Source organism: Calliphora vicina, chromosome 4, assembly GCF_958450345.1.
Source record: "Calliphora vicina chromosome 4, idCalVici1.1, whole genome shotgun sequence".
NCBI lineage: Eukaryota > Metazoa > Arthropoda > Insecta > Diptera > Calliphoridae > Calliphora > Calliphora vicina.
Genome location: NC_088783.1, coordinates 122149405 through 122162831, shown reverse-complemented (window position 1 = coordinate 122162831; position 13427 = coordinate 122149405). Strand labels below are relative to the sequence as shown.

The following is a 13427-nucleotide window of genomic DNA, read 5'->3' as shown; positions in this document are numbered from 1 at the left end:
TTTACTTTATTCACTAAATTTAATATATTAAGGTCATGTAATCTATTTATTCTTTAAGCTAAAATGTTTAGTTTACTCAGGTTAATAACGTCTTCACTTAAAACCAAACCTATTACACATTTTTAACTTCTTTTACCCTCCTGATTCTATGTTGGTCTAAAGCAGGGTTGGCAAATAGAGATTTTCAAATGAGCTTTTAATTGTTTAATATAATTTTGTGGGAAAATATAAAAATATTTATTTAACAAAGTAGATAAAATAAAAAAACTTAATTTTTGCAAATTTATAAAATATAGCTGTATTTACTTTTAGATCAAATACTCGCAAACATTTACGAATTTGGCATGATCTCTTTGTGCCGGCCACTGATTTGGTACAAAAAATTCCGAACTAACTTAATTGCTAAGGTACTTATTGCCAAAGTACAAACGCTATAAATTTACCCTCCCTGTTCTAAACTAAAGATAATCAATGCTTTATCACCTTAACGTTTAATAGTTTATTTGTTTGTTACGTTTTCATTCTAGTGCTTTTAAGTGGTTTTGTTGGTCATTTAGTATTTCTTGAGACATTTTTTTAAACACGATTAAAATGAACGTTGGCAAAACGAATCAGTAAATAAATAAATAAATATTTCACCAGTCAAAGTTAATTGGAAAATCATTAAGACAACAGACAGACAAAAACACACAGATAATTTATATTGTATTTAATAAATTAAAGCTTTTTGTGTGTTCGCGTTCTGTTAGATCATCATTATGGAAGTGATTTGCAAAAGAAAATTATGTCAAATATTTCTATCGTGCATGCAAATTGTGTTTGTGTTTTACACACATTTACATACATTCATGCTTTTCCTCTGGGTAAATATTAACATATTTATAAATTAGTTAAAATGTTTATTTAATTGTTAACAGGAAATTTGTTAAATGCTTTACAGAATTTTAGTGATGTAATTTATAGTTTTTTTTTATATATATTTCATGATTTTTTACATGTCTAAGAAGTCATTTAAGTAGTGGAATTTAATAAAGTAATGGAAACTTATACAACATTTAGAATATTGTTAAATTTTTGCATAATATTTGTTCATATATAAAGTAATCATATTTTTGGAAATCATTTAGACTTGTGCATTTTTGACCCTGTTTATGAAATGATCTTTGCACCCTGATAATAAATGAATGTTATCACAATTTGTTTTTGGCGATAACTTATAATTTTTAATCAAAACAGAAAGTGCATAAAGGCAAATTCTTAGAGTTTGGAATAGTTAAATTTTTAAACAGTTTTTATGATTTGTACAATAGAAATTTGAATGCCAAATAGGTTAACTCCCTAAAACATAGACATGGATATAAAACAATTTTTTATTCATTTCTTTTGATAATATAATAGTTTGGAATTCAAATTTGAAAAAAAATAATAGATTAAGTCTACTTAATCTATTTGTCCACTAAGGCCTGTATAAAAAAATATAATTTTAAATTTTTATACAGTTTTATGTTTTGTACAATAAAAATTTCACAGTCTGAGTTGGCAAATAGGTTAACTACCTAAAACATGAAGTAAAGAAATGTTATAAACCTGCAAAGGGTCAACATCGCGAAAAAATTTTTTAGCCATAAAATTTATTCACTAATAAATTTTTTTTAAAAATTCAAAAAAATTTTTTTTTTTTTATTTTGTTTACCTGAAAATATTTAAAGTTTTTAGTTTAACGTGTAATTTTGTGATGGTATATAAGATTCGGCACAGCCGAATATAGCTCTATTACTTGTTTTGTAGACAGTTAGTATTAAATGCAACTACTTGCCATTAAAATCTAAAAATAATATCAAATAATAGACTTAAGCTTTTTGTCATATTTCCCTTTGAATTTGTACAAAATATAATTTTCACCAACAATAAATTTTATTTAACAATTAATTATTTTCACTAAAAAATATTCTCATATTTTGAATTTTCTAAATTTTTTATTTTTTTTTTTAAATTTACAGCACAGCTGAATAAAGCACTTTTAGTCTTCGTTACTAATGAATAATTTTTACATTATTCATTTGCGTATGTTAGAGTAAATCATTTTACCGAATAACTTACGGGCATATATGTTAATTAAACCCTTCAATTAGGTTAAATATAGTATCGGGATATTCACTATTAAAAATCAGCTATAACGACCCATAAATTACCGAGATATAAGCACGTAACCTTAACTAACTCTCTTAACAAAAATTGTTATTTCTACTCCATAAAGACTCTTACATTGTTTTAGACTATAAACCCAACCCTCATGACTTACGGGGTTTACCTATTAATTTACTGTAATTTGAACTTCTTTCGTTTGTTCTATAAAAGAAACCGAAACAAACATGATTTGTTTACACTAAATCTCTTTTAACTCAACCTGGTTGGTTCATAAATCTATAAACTTCTTTTCCCAAACACCTGATGCTGAAAGAAAATTGAAAAAAAAAATAAAAAAACATTTCATATTTGCTGTTGTTGCTGTAATATTAACCTCAAGTTGTAAAGTAAAATACGTGATGTTTGGCTGCAAAAACAAGAGATCTGAATAAAAATTTTATGATTTCTTTTTTTCATTTTTGCTAAATAATTATTTACTAATATTTCACGTTTTTAGTTTAAAACAATGCAACATTAAAGTGAATGAAACAAGAAATAATAAAAATAAAAAAAAAACTGAATTAGACTAAGAAGTAAAACCAAAAACAATAGCAGCAAAAACCATTTTAGAACTTGATGATGTGGAAGAAGCGTGAGGTTTGATTAGTTAGTAAGTAGAATAATACGAGCACCAGATACAAGATATCAGCACATGATTTGCATATGGATACCAACAACAATAGCAATAATAACAGCAACAACAACAAAACGTTAGCAATAAAACTACTATGTTGCTATAAAAAAATAAAGCGTGATGGTAATTGTTTTCATGTTTTATGTACACAACAAAAAAAAGAACAGCTTAAACAAATTGCTTCAGAAGATCTCAACAAAAAAAAAGAATAAAAAAACTAAATTTATTTATTGTGAACGTTACATGATTCAATATTTAGTGGTATTGAGATCAAAATACACCCTACGTTGTATGAATAAGTTTTAGTCAAGAGTTTAATTGTTTTTAGAACTAAGATTGAAATTGGACTGATTAAAACTGTACTACTGAAGCTAAAATTGGACTGTATAAAGAATAATAATTGAAGCAGAAATTGGATTGCTTAAAGATTCTTGTTTGAAATTAATATTGGACTTGTACTGTATAAAGTGACAGTGTAACTGTAAATTGGACTGTTTAAAGAAGTGCGATTGAAGCTAAAATTTTACTGTATAAAGTACATTTTGTTCTGCGGCTCCTCATATAAAGATGTCCAATTTAAGCTAAAATTGGACTGTATTACAAACTACCGTATAAGGTAAAATTGATCTCTACTGTATAAATATAAGAATTCAATTTTATTTTACAATATTTTATAAATACAAACATTTAAATAACTACTTAGAGATGTCCTCTAAGTTTAATAAACTTTATAAGGAAAGTAGGGTGTATCCCTTGTAAATACAATAAAAAATCTTAAAAAAAAATCATGTTAAAACATGATTTGCAAAAATTTCTTTTGCTTTTTTTCCTAAATGATGAGAAGCAAAAAAAAAATTAAGATTTCTTTTCATTTTCGGGTCAGTGAAGACAATAAGAGCACAAACTATAAAAAAAAACTTAAATAAAATACAACATTTACACAAAACAATGATCTACAAATGAAATCATTAACAAAACTTTTAACACATTAAATGAAATTTTAAACTTTTGAAAGTTTACAAGAAACAAATTTGAAACACATGAACAAATCCGGACGGATACTCCAGATTGGAATATATGTACATAACAAGAAAAAAAAATTCTTGCAATTTTCCATTTTAATTTTTAAACATAATAGGAGACAGGCAGTTAGTTAAACGTCACAATTTAAATAAATAATAAAACTGGTAGTAGAGTAAGTGTAAGTATATGTGTTTCTGGGTTAATTTCAGTTTTATTTTATTTCATATAATTGATAAAATTTTTAAACTGATTTCCTAGATAAATGACAAATGACATAATGAAAATAGTGTAATAATATCAAATTAAAAATACATACATATGTATATACAAATGTATTCAAACCCCTCACATAGATACACTCGGTTACTTACTCTGACAGAGTGCGTTTAAACCACAGTAACCTCAGTTTTATTTCTATGGAGATCATTTAGTTTGTTTTTTTTATATGTTGATGTTTATTTATTTTGTATTTGTTTTTTAACTTTTATTTACAACCTACAAAAACCTTTAAAATGTATATTACGTGTTGGAAATGTTTAATGAAGCTGGCTTTATCATGGGTGCTGTTAAACAAAAAAAAAAAAAAACATAAATTTTTGCTAACAATTTCATAATTTGTTTATAAAAGTTGTTTTTTGTTTAACAAAACAAATTCACACACTCTTAATGAGGGTTTTTTTTTGTTTTGAAAAATGCGTTTGTTAAACTATTCTGTTAATGCAAAAATTGCTTAAACTAATTTATTTAACACAAACAAAAAACGAAATACAACAATCTAAAATATATAAAAATAAACTAAACTTAAGCTAATAAATCTTTGGCTGTATTTTAAGAGGGGCTTAATATAAAGGTTTGCGCTTAAGCTTAAGCCATTGTCTAGTTCTCATGTAATAAATGTCTGCTGTAAATGATGGCATCATAAATTTGTTTGTAATATTTGTATGTTTCATATGTTTGCATAGCTTTTAGCTCTGCATATCTCATGTATCTCATTCCAATGTTATTAATAATTGCCAGCTGTGCTGCAAACCATACGCCCACCCAGGTCTGCTTTTTTACTCTTTATAAGAGTTTTGTTTAACCAGCAAAAAGGGTTTTAGTTTGTTGGTTTCACCACTTATCACGTGCTTAAAAACCAGTTTTGTAACCAGGAAACCAACTTAAATTCTTAGATTTAAAACAAACTACCAGATACCATAATATACCCACTTTAATAAGCCCAAGATTGACATATTTTTTTGCTGGTGCAAATTTAGCAAACTGATCACTTGAGTGGCAACATAAAACCCGCATTATTGGTTGCTTTGTAACCAAAAAAAATCACAAAGAAAACAAAAACACCAAAAAACAAAAAAAAAAAGATGAAATAAAATCCATTATAAAAACTTTACATTACAGTAAAGCTTTATCTAAGCGGACTTAAAAAAAATTAAAATTCTGGATAAGATATTTTTATCAAGCAAATGAAATGAGAGAACGAGTTTTTAAGTTTGAAACCCGCTAGCAGTTGATGTTGGGCAAATAATTCTACTTTTTGGATGAGTGTCGTTTCCAAGTCTATTTGAAGGTTATGTTGTAGAATATTTGTTGTTTGTATAAAGTAAATCTTGTTTTACAGATATTGGCAATAAATCAGTGTATTTTTTAAACCACTGTAGAAAAGAACACACAGCTATGAACAACGAAATAGTTGAACTAGTTGCAATAAAAACATATATTGTATAAAACATGTAAGAATGCTTTATTCGCCTGTACCGAATCTTATATAAAAAAAAATGTTGGTAAAAAATCTTTTTTGGAAAAAATTTTGTTGAGAAAGAAATTGGGGGGAAAATTTTTTTTGAAGAAATTTTTGGTTGAAAAATTTACTGACACAGACGGATATGACATAATTAAGTTCTCCATAATGGACTTTAAACTGTTTGAAATTTTCTTTGAAACTCATTTAAATTGAAAAAAAAATTAAGTTCCCTTAAGTCAATAAAAATCTTGCTCAAAATTTCATTGCGCCTGAAGCGTAATTCGCGGGCAATGCTGGCAAGAGGGATCGAAAATTGTACCATCCAATGGGATCCCATACAGTGTAGTCGCGAGATTGCCTTTTCGTGTCATAAGTAAAGTATTCTGTAAATAAAACTATTATACACCAACATTTTTATAAAAACAACTGTTATACTGAAAGTTGTTTATAGAAAATACAGTTATACAAACATCTCACTATAGAAAATACTGTTATACAGACAATTTTCTACTGAAAATACTATTATATGTTACACTTTTTATAGCAAATACAACGATATGGAAAATTGTTTATAGAAAAAACTGTTATAAAAAATTTTATACTGAAAATACTATTATTTCTGTAGCAAATAGAGCTAAACTCAAAAATTTCTATAGAAAAAAAACTGTTATACAGAAAATTTTCAATAGATAAAATTGTTGTACAGAAAATTTTCATAAGAAAACTGTTATATACAAAATTTCCCATAGAAAAAACTGTTATACACAAAGTTTCTGTAGATGATACAGACAATTCTTATTTGATTTTCTTATTTCTTATTTGAAAAGCAATACATTCTCCTTTAAAGCAACTTTCTATTGAAAATACTGTTATACAGACAATTTTCTACTGAAAATACTATTATATGTTACACTTTTTGTAGCAAATACAACGATATGGAAAATTGTTTATACAAAAAACTGTTATACAGAAAATTTTCTACTGAAAATACTATTATTTCTGTAGCAAATAGAGCTAATCGCAAAATTTCCCATAGAAAAAATTGTTATACACAAAGTTTCTGTAGATGATACTGTTATAACATAATTTTCTATTGAAAAATCTGGTTTACACAAAATTTTTCTAAAGAAAAACCTTTCTATAGAAAATACTGTTATATACACAATTTTTTTGTTAAAAAAAAACTGTTATACAGAAAATTTTCTTTAGGAAACTGTTATACATAAAATTATCTATAGAAAAACTATTATACAGAAACTTTTTATAGAAAAACTTGTTATACAGAAAATTTTCTATAGAAATAACTGTTATACAGGAAATACTGCAAATGTTCTATAGCGAATACTGTTATACTGACAATTTTCTATTCGATTTAGTATGAAGTGACACCAATACATTCTTATTTGAAAAGCAATACATTCTTCTTTAAAGCATTTTTCTTTTTTAATGACTATTTTTTTTTTATTTTATGCTGCTATTTTTCCAAACTCTTTTGTTTTTATTGCGCAATGTAGCTTAGAAGTTTAAGACCAAAATTTAAAGCAACTTGATATTAAAACTAAAGCATCTAAAGCTCTTTTTTTTGTTCTTATACGTTAAGGTTTTAGGTTTTACCTACATAGACATACTGCTACATTAAAGTATAAAGTAACCAAAATGAGAAGAAGAAAAAAATAAAACTTGGTGGGTTCTTTGAGATTGCGTCTAACTACCACAAAGCTAGAGTATCAGCTTCCTTACAACAAAGATTATTCTTTTTTTTTTTTAGTGTGTTTCTCTATACTTTATGCGTGACCTTTCTTAAGTTTTTTTTCCATGTACATATTTTTGTTAGTAGGTTTCTGTTGTTGTATGTACAAATTTGTATTTTGTTGAATTTCTTTTTTTATTTTAAATTTTTTTTTGTCTACATATTTCGAAACCAACATCTGTGGTAAATGAACTCTGAGTATGTTTTCTGCTGTTGTTTTTGTAGTTTAATAAATGATAATGATGATCATCATCATCATTATTAAGATGATGCTGTTGATGTAGCTTTTTCTTTCATTGTTGTGGTTTGTTGTTGTGAGAAAAGTTTATTTTTTGTTTGTTGTATTATTTGCATATCTACTAATAGAAAACAGCAGTGTTGAAATGCAACAAAACAATAAGGAACGTCAGACAGTTGGATAGATAGATAGATCGATGGAAAAGAAGAGGAAAATAAAAACAGTTTTGGAAAATTTGTGGTGTAAATGAGTTAGAAAGGAAATCACGAATTTTTCATAGTGATACTAATGACATTTTAACAGTTACTGCTTTGACCTCTAACCAAATAACCAGCCAACTGTTGGTAGGAAAAAATCAAAGCATGCAACAAAATGTATTTGGTTTGAAAAACTGATTTTTTTTATTCAAATCAACTTCAATTATCTGCTATAATTTGTTAATATTTAAACGAAATAAAGTTTAGTGACACTTCTTTAAAGGAAATGCACAAAAAAGTTGTAAATTGATTATGTAAATATGTATGTTTAGCAAAATTAAAAAGACTTAATTCAAAATTGTGAACAAAAACTTAATTAGTACCCTCAAGCAGCAGCCATTAGTGGGCAATTTGTTGTTAATGGAACTAATATTTTGTTGAATGTGTTTTATTAAGCATTTTAATGTATTAAACATTATATAACACAAGTATTTTGTAAAAATTAATTAAGCCAAATCCTTTTAAAGTTTTCTGGTTGCTTTGTCTCTCACTACATTAACTAATTAAATACACATAAATAACTTACTTGCCAAATACTTATTTGTAGTAAGTATTTATTTTTTGCTTTAAACGACCTTGCTTTTTCATCACTGCAAAAAAAAATTGTTTGCCACAATTTTGAAATTCCCTTGTTTGCACAGCTCTAATGACTAATATTTCAAAATCTAGCCATTTTATGCCGTCTCAACATTCAGCCAGTAAAATTCACTTATTGGTTTTAAAAACTCAAACTCTGCAACTGCGTCATCGATTGCATGCCAAAATTGTAAATGACTAAATATATACAACAAACATTTTTGAAGTAACAACAACAACAACAACAAAAAAAAGCAAAAAATTCCCGCCTGCCAAAAGCCGGTATGGCTGTGAAACTTCCATACATAAATGTTGTTTGGAATGGAATTGCAACCACAATTTGAATGTGAATGTCATGTGGAAACAAGTTGCAATAGTGCTAAAGCCATGAGGCTGGTGCTGCTGCTATTGCCGCCTAAGTTTTTAACTTGTCTAGAGTTTTGTTTAAGTTTTTGGCAAATGCGAATGTTTTTAAACTAACTTTAAAAAATACAGACTTTTACTTTTATCTTTACTCCAACAAAAAACATACATAATTATAAATTATGTTTTAAAAAAAAGTAACATAAATTATACTTTTAGTACTTAAGCAGTTGAAAGCAGAGAGGTATGACATAAAAGCAGTAAAACCTTTAAAGTGCTTAATTAACATATGTATAAATATGTACGTTTAGCCTACTGAATTATATTACCGTATTTGCTTTTGTCTCCCAACGTATCAAATATCTTATTAACAGCGTTTTTCACTTTCTTACCTTTGCAGAAAATTGATCCCTTAATGCGTATTCAGGAGGAAATTAAAGAGGTCGAAAGGCGTGAGCAGGAATATCGCCAGCTGATCTCTACAGTAACGAACATAAGCGTTAACGAATGCGGCGAAACACTAACGAACGACAAAGACCTTTTAAATGGTCATGATGAGAATCATAACGACAGTTTGCAATCACTGAGTCCGGTACCTCCACATGTTAACAACAATTCCATGATGGCCAGTGATGATACAAACTCCAGCATGCCTTCGTTGGCTTTAAGTGTAAACAGCACAAAAGATGAGGACAATCATTCCGATGATTCGGGCATATCGGCTTCTTCCAGTCCGGTAAATGGTGTGTCCGCCAACATTAAGAAAATCAATGAAGCTAATAAAGTGGTAAATACCCCCTCCACACCCTTGGCCCTAAAAGAGCCACGCTATATTGGTCCCAATTGCTATAATCTAACACCAGAGCCACCCCAGCAGAAACTAATGACTCGCACTGTTTCTACACCCTTACTCAGTGCCATTAAGGCACCACGCCAGTTTACCATGAGTCCTGCCCACAAGGGTGTCATGCAGCGTTTCATAGCTTCACGCGGTAAACTGCAAATGAATAACAACAACAACAATAATGCCACATCAAATAAAATCTTTTTGAATGGTAAAAATGCGGCCACTATATTGGGCATGAATACACCCGGTACCCCACCCAATACACCCATGACTCCCATGTCTGCTGGTTTGGGAGGTGCTACCCCCGACTTTGCCGCCCGCAATGCACAGGCTATAATACCCACAGTTACTTTGTCAGCTCCCGTCATAGAACGTGATTCTGAAGGCAGACCCATTCGTCCCGGTTATGTGCCTGTGGAATTGAAAATTCAACGTGAATTACAAGATTTGAAGAGTCGGGAAAGTGAATTGAAGAAAATACGCAAAATTAGACAGTCAACACCAGATCTATTGGATTCCATTGATAATGAGTAAGTACATTCTGTTGCAATTTTTAATTTATTTCAAAGAAAATTTAAAATCAGTATCAAATCATAATTAAAACAAATCTTGATAATTTAAATGGAGATCAAAGAAGATAAGAAATAGAGATTTGTATACTTAGGAATAGAAATCAGTAATGATCACAATTAAAAGAAATCTTTAAGGAAAATGTTGATAATTTTAATGAATATAAAAGTGGATATGAAGCAAAGATTTCAATACTTTGGAAAGTAAGGTTATACTGAATAAAAGACTCAAATCTTTTTGTTGAACACATATGTATAAGATAAAAGATGTAACCCCCTGTTTTGACTAGCGATCGATTTGTTCATTCAGCGAACAATTTCATGTGCGCTCATGAATTTGTCTTGTTTGCACAGCTTTTGTCCATGTTATCTTCCAGTCCTCACGAGACAAATTCATGTGTGGACAATAAAATGTCCGCAAAGTAAACTAATTGATGGCTTGTCAAGACTTCGGGTAATGAGGAAAATGTATGAAAGATTGCAGTGTTCACAATAATAAAAGAAATAATCAAATCTAAATTTGTAGAAACTTTAAAGATAAACTTATAATTATAATAATTATTATAATTTTTGTATGAAAACTGTCAGTTTAACTTTAGGTAAAAACATGATAATGGTGGTTAAACATAAATATTATTGGTCCCTTCCTATACATTCTGACTAAAATTTGCAAATCTTATTAGGACTAGAGCGGAGTTTGTATAGGCAAATTCTAAATCTGATTTAGCTTCCCAAAAATCTAGGGAAATGTCTGTTCAAAAATAAAAATTTGTTTACCTAGTTGTAAAATAGGGCAGTTACCCCATCTAGTATAGAATTGTCGTTATAATTGAATTACAAGTTCTTTCATAATCTAAACATTTTAAAATAAATTCAAAATAATACTTTTAATTAACCCTCCGTTAATTGTTTTTTTATTGATATCAATTTGATACATTGTGACTAGTCTCGATTGAAAATGATTGCGACTAACGGAGGGTTAATACAACTTGTAAGAAAGATTGTCTGATCTTGTAGAAGTTTTCGCCTCAAAAATACTAATAGAGTGGCAAGTTATTTTGACAATCTAAAGATTGCATATAAAGTAAACACTTTTGAAGAAGTAAAAATATTTCAAGTGCAATAATAATATTACAGAATTGTGTTATAAGATTCCAAAGTAAAGTGAAACAATGTGAGAGTAAAGATATAACAAGAACAAAGTTGCAGAAATATGAAGAAATATAAAAGAGGTTAGCAAGTACCAAAATTTATTAAAAGACTCAAGATTTAATTCAAGTCAACATACTATTTAAGAACCTTGTATAGAGTCCGATGTAAAATAATATGAAATGAAATATATAGCATGAACAAAGTTCCAGAAATATGAAGAAATATAAAAGAGGTTAGCAAGAACCAAAAATTATTAGAAGCTACAAAATTTAATTCAAGGCAACATACTATTTAAGAAGCTGGTTTGATATAGAGTCCGAAGTGAAACAATATTAAAATAAATATGAATGAAAGAGGTTAGCAAGTACCAAAATTTATTAGAAGACTCAAGATTTAATTCAAGACAACATACTATTTAAGAAGCTGGTTTGATATTTTTTAACTGGTATTTAAGAACATCTCACTAAAAACAATATAATTTCATAATTGCAGAAACGTAGAAACCGATGACGAAGATTCTGATGTAGAACACTGTTATGGTCCCGGAAAATTAAGAGCTGCCAAATCCATTGGTGACATGTGTGATGCACAAAACAACAGCAGTTCAAGAAGGTAATATTGAAAACAATTTTTAAGCTATTGATTCTTTAAATTAAACAAACGTTAATTATAAATATAACTTATATATATCTAGCGTTTCTCCCATGCCTGATTTTGACAAGCAACAAGCTCGTTCAGCTGGCGCCAGTGGTGGCTTGAGACCGGCAGTTTCCTTGGCCCAATTATGTGATTTGACTCCAGAAGAAGCTCCTTCATCTCGTGGTTTAATAGCTCAATGGGAAAATTTAATACAACAGAATGCATAAAATATGTTTAAAAAAAACTATTTTAGCAAAGACAAACACCTTTTTTCACACAACTAAAAGATCAGGTATCTTTTAGGCGAAAATTATAAGGAGTTTAGTATTATACATATTATGTTTTGGCCACGTTGCTGATTATAATGACAATGACATTCCCCTTTTTTCATTTACTTTATACTTAATTTAGTCATAAATTTATAACAGATTTATTTATCTACTTTATGTGTCTGCATTGACATTTTACATACATTTAGTTTTCTTGCCTTCTTTTCTCTATATTTGTTTCCCTTTATTTTATATAATTCTTTTTTGTTTGCCCCAAAAAATCGCTCTAATTTTTGTTAAAAATTTACATTATTTATGTTCTCGCTTTAGTTTATAAAAGAAAAAACAAAATATATAAAGCTATTATTTAATATTACGAAATAAAGAAATATACATCCATGCATATGTGGTATTTATCAACGAAAATTATTAAGAAAAAACCTGTGAAAAAAAAAATTCTGAAAATAAGTACGAGAAAAATTTAAAAAAAAAAATATAAGAATAATTGATTCTATTGTATATAATTTCATTGCATATATATGAATAATTATACATACATACTTATTAAATAAAATTATAATAAAGAAAATTGTTAAAAACCATGCATTTACTTTATTTTATATAATTTTACAAATAAAGATATTTAGTGGATCTTCAATTAAACACGTTTTTGCAGCGAAAATTCAATATTAAATTATTACTTAAACACAAATTAAATTTTTGTATACAAATTTTTTCTATAGAGAAATGTTTCAATAGAAAAATTTGTGTGTAACAGAAAAAATTGTGTAAATCAGTTTTTGGACAATTTTTCTATATCAAACATTTGTGAATAACAAACAAAATTTTTTTGTATAGACAAATTTTTGTATGTCAATTTTTCTATAGAAAAGTTAATGTATAACAGTTTTTTCCGTTGAAACATTTGTGTATAACAGTTATATGGAAAGAAAACATTTTTTATAACAGTTTTTCTATAGAAAATTTATGTATAACAGTTTTTTTTTCTATAGAAAAATTTATGTATAACAGTTTTTCTATAGAGAAATTTTTGTATAAACATTTTTTCTATTGACAAATTTGTGTATAACATTTTTTTTTAAAGAAAAATTAGTTTATAAATGTTTTTTTTTTCTATAAAGAATTTGTATATAAAAAATTGTGTAAAACTGTTTTTTTTAT

General features: G+C 27.7%; 1 protein-coding gene across 1 annotated transcript in view; it reads left to right on the top strand.

Moving 5' to 3' along the window:
- The window catches only part of mdu (meduse), a 31312-nt gene extending 18465 nt beyond the window's left edge, over positions 1-12847 (top strand). The window contains exons 2-4 of the mRNA XM_065506964.1: positions 9170-10146; positions 11830-11949; positions 12032-12847. Of these exons, the coding sequence (XP_065363036.1) occupies positions 9170-10146; positions 11830-11949; positions 12032-12203 (1269 nt within the window). The 3' untranslated portion in view covers positions 12204-12847. The remainder of the gene's footprint in view (positions 1-9169; positions 10147-11829; positions 11950-12031) is intronic.
- The last annotated feature ends 580 nt before the right edge of the window (positions 12848-13427 follow it).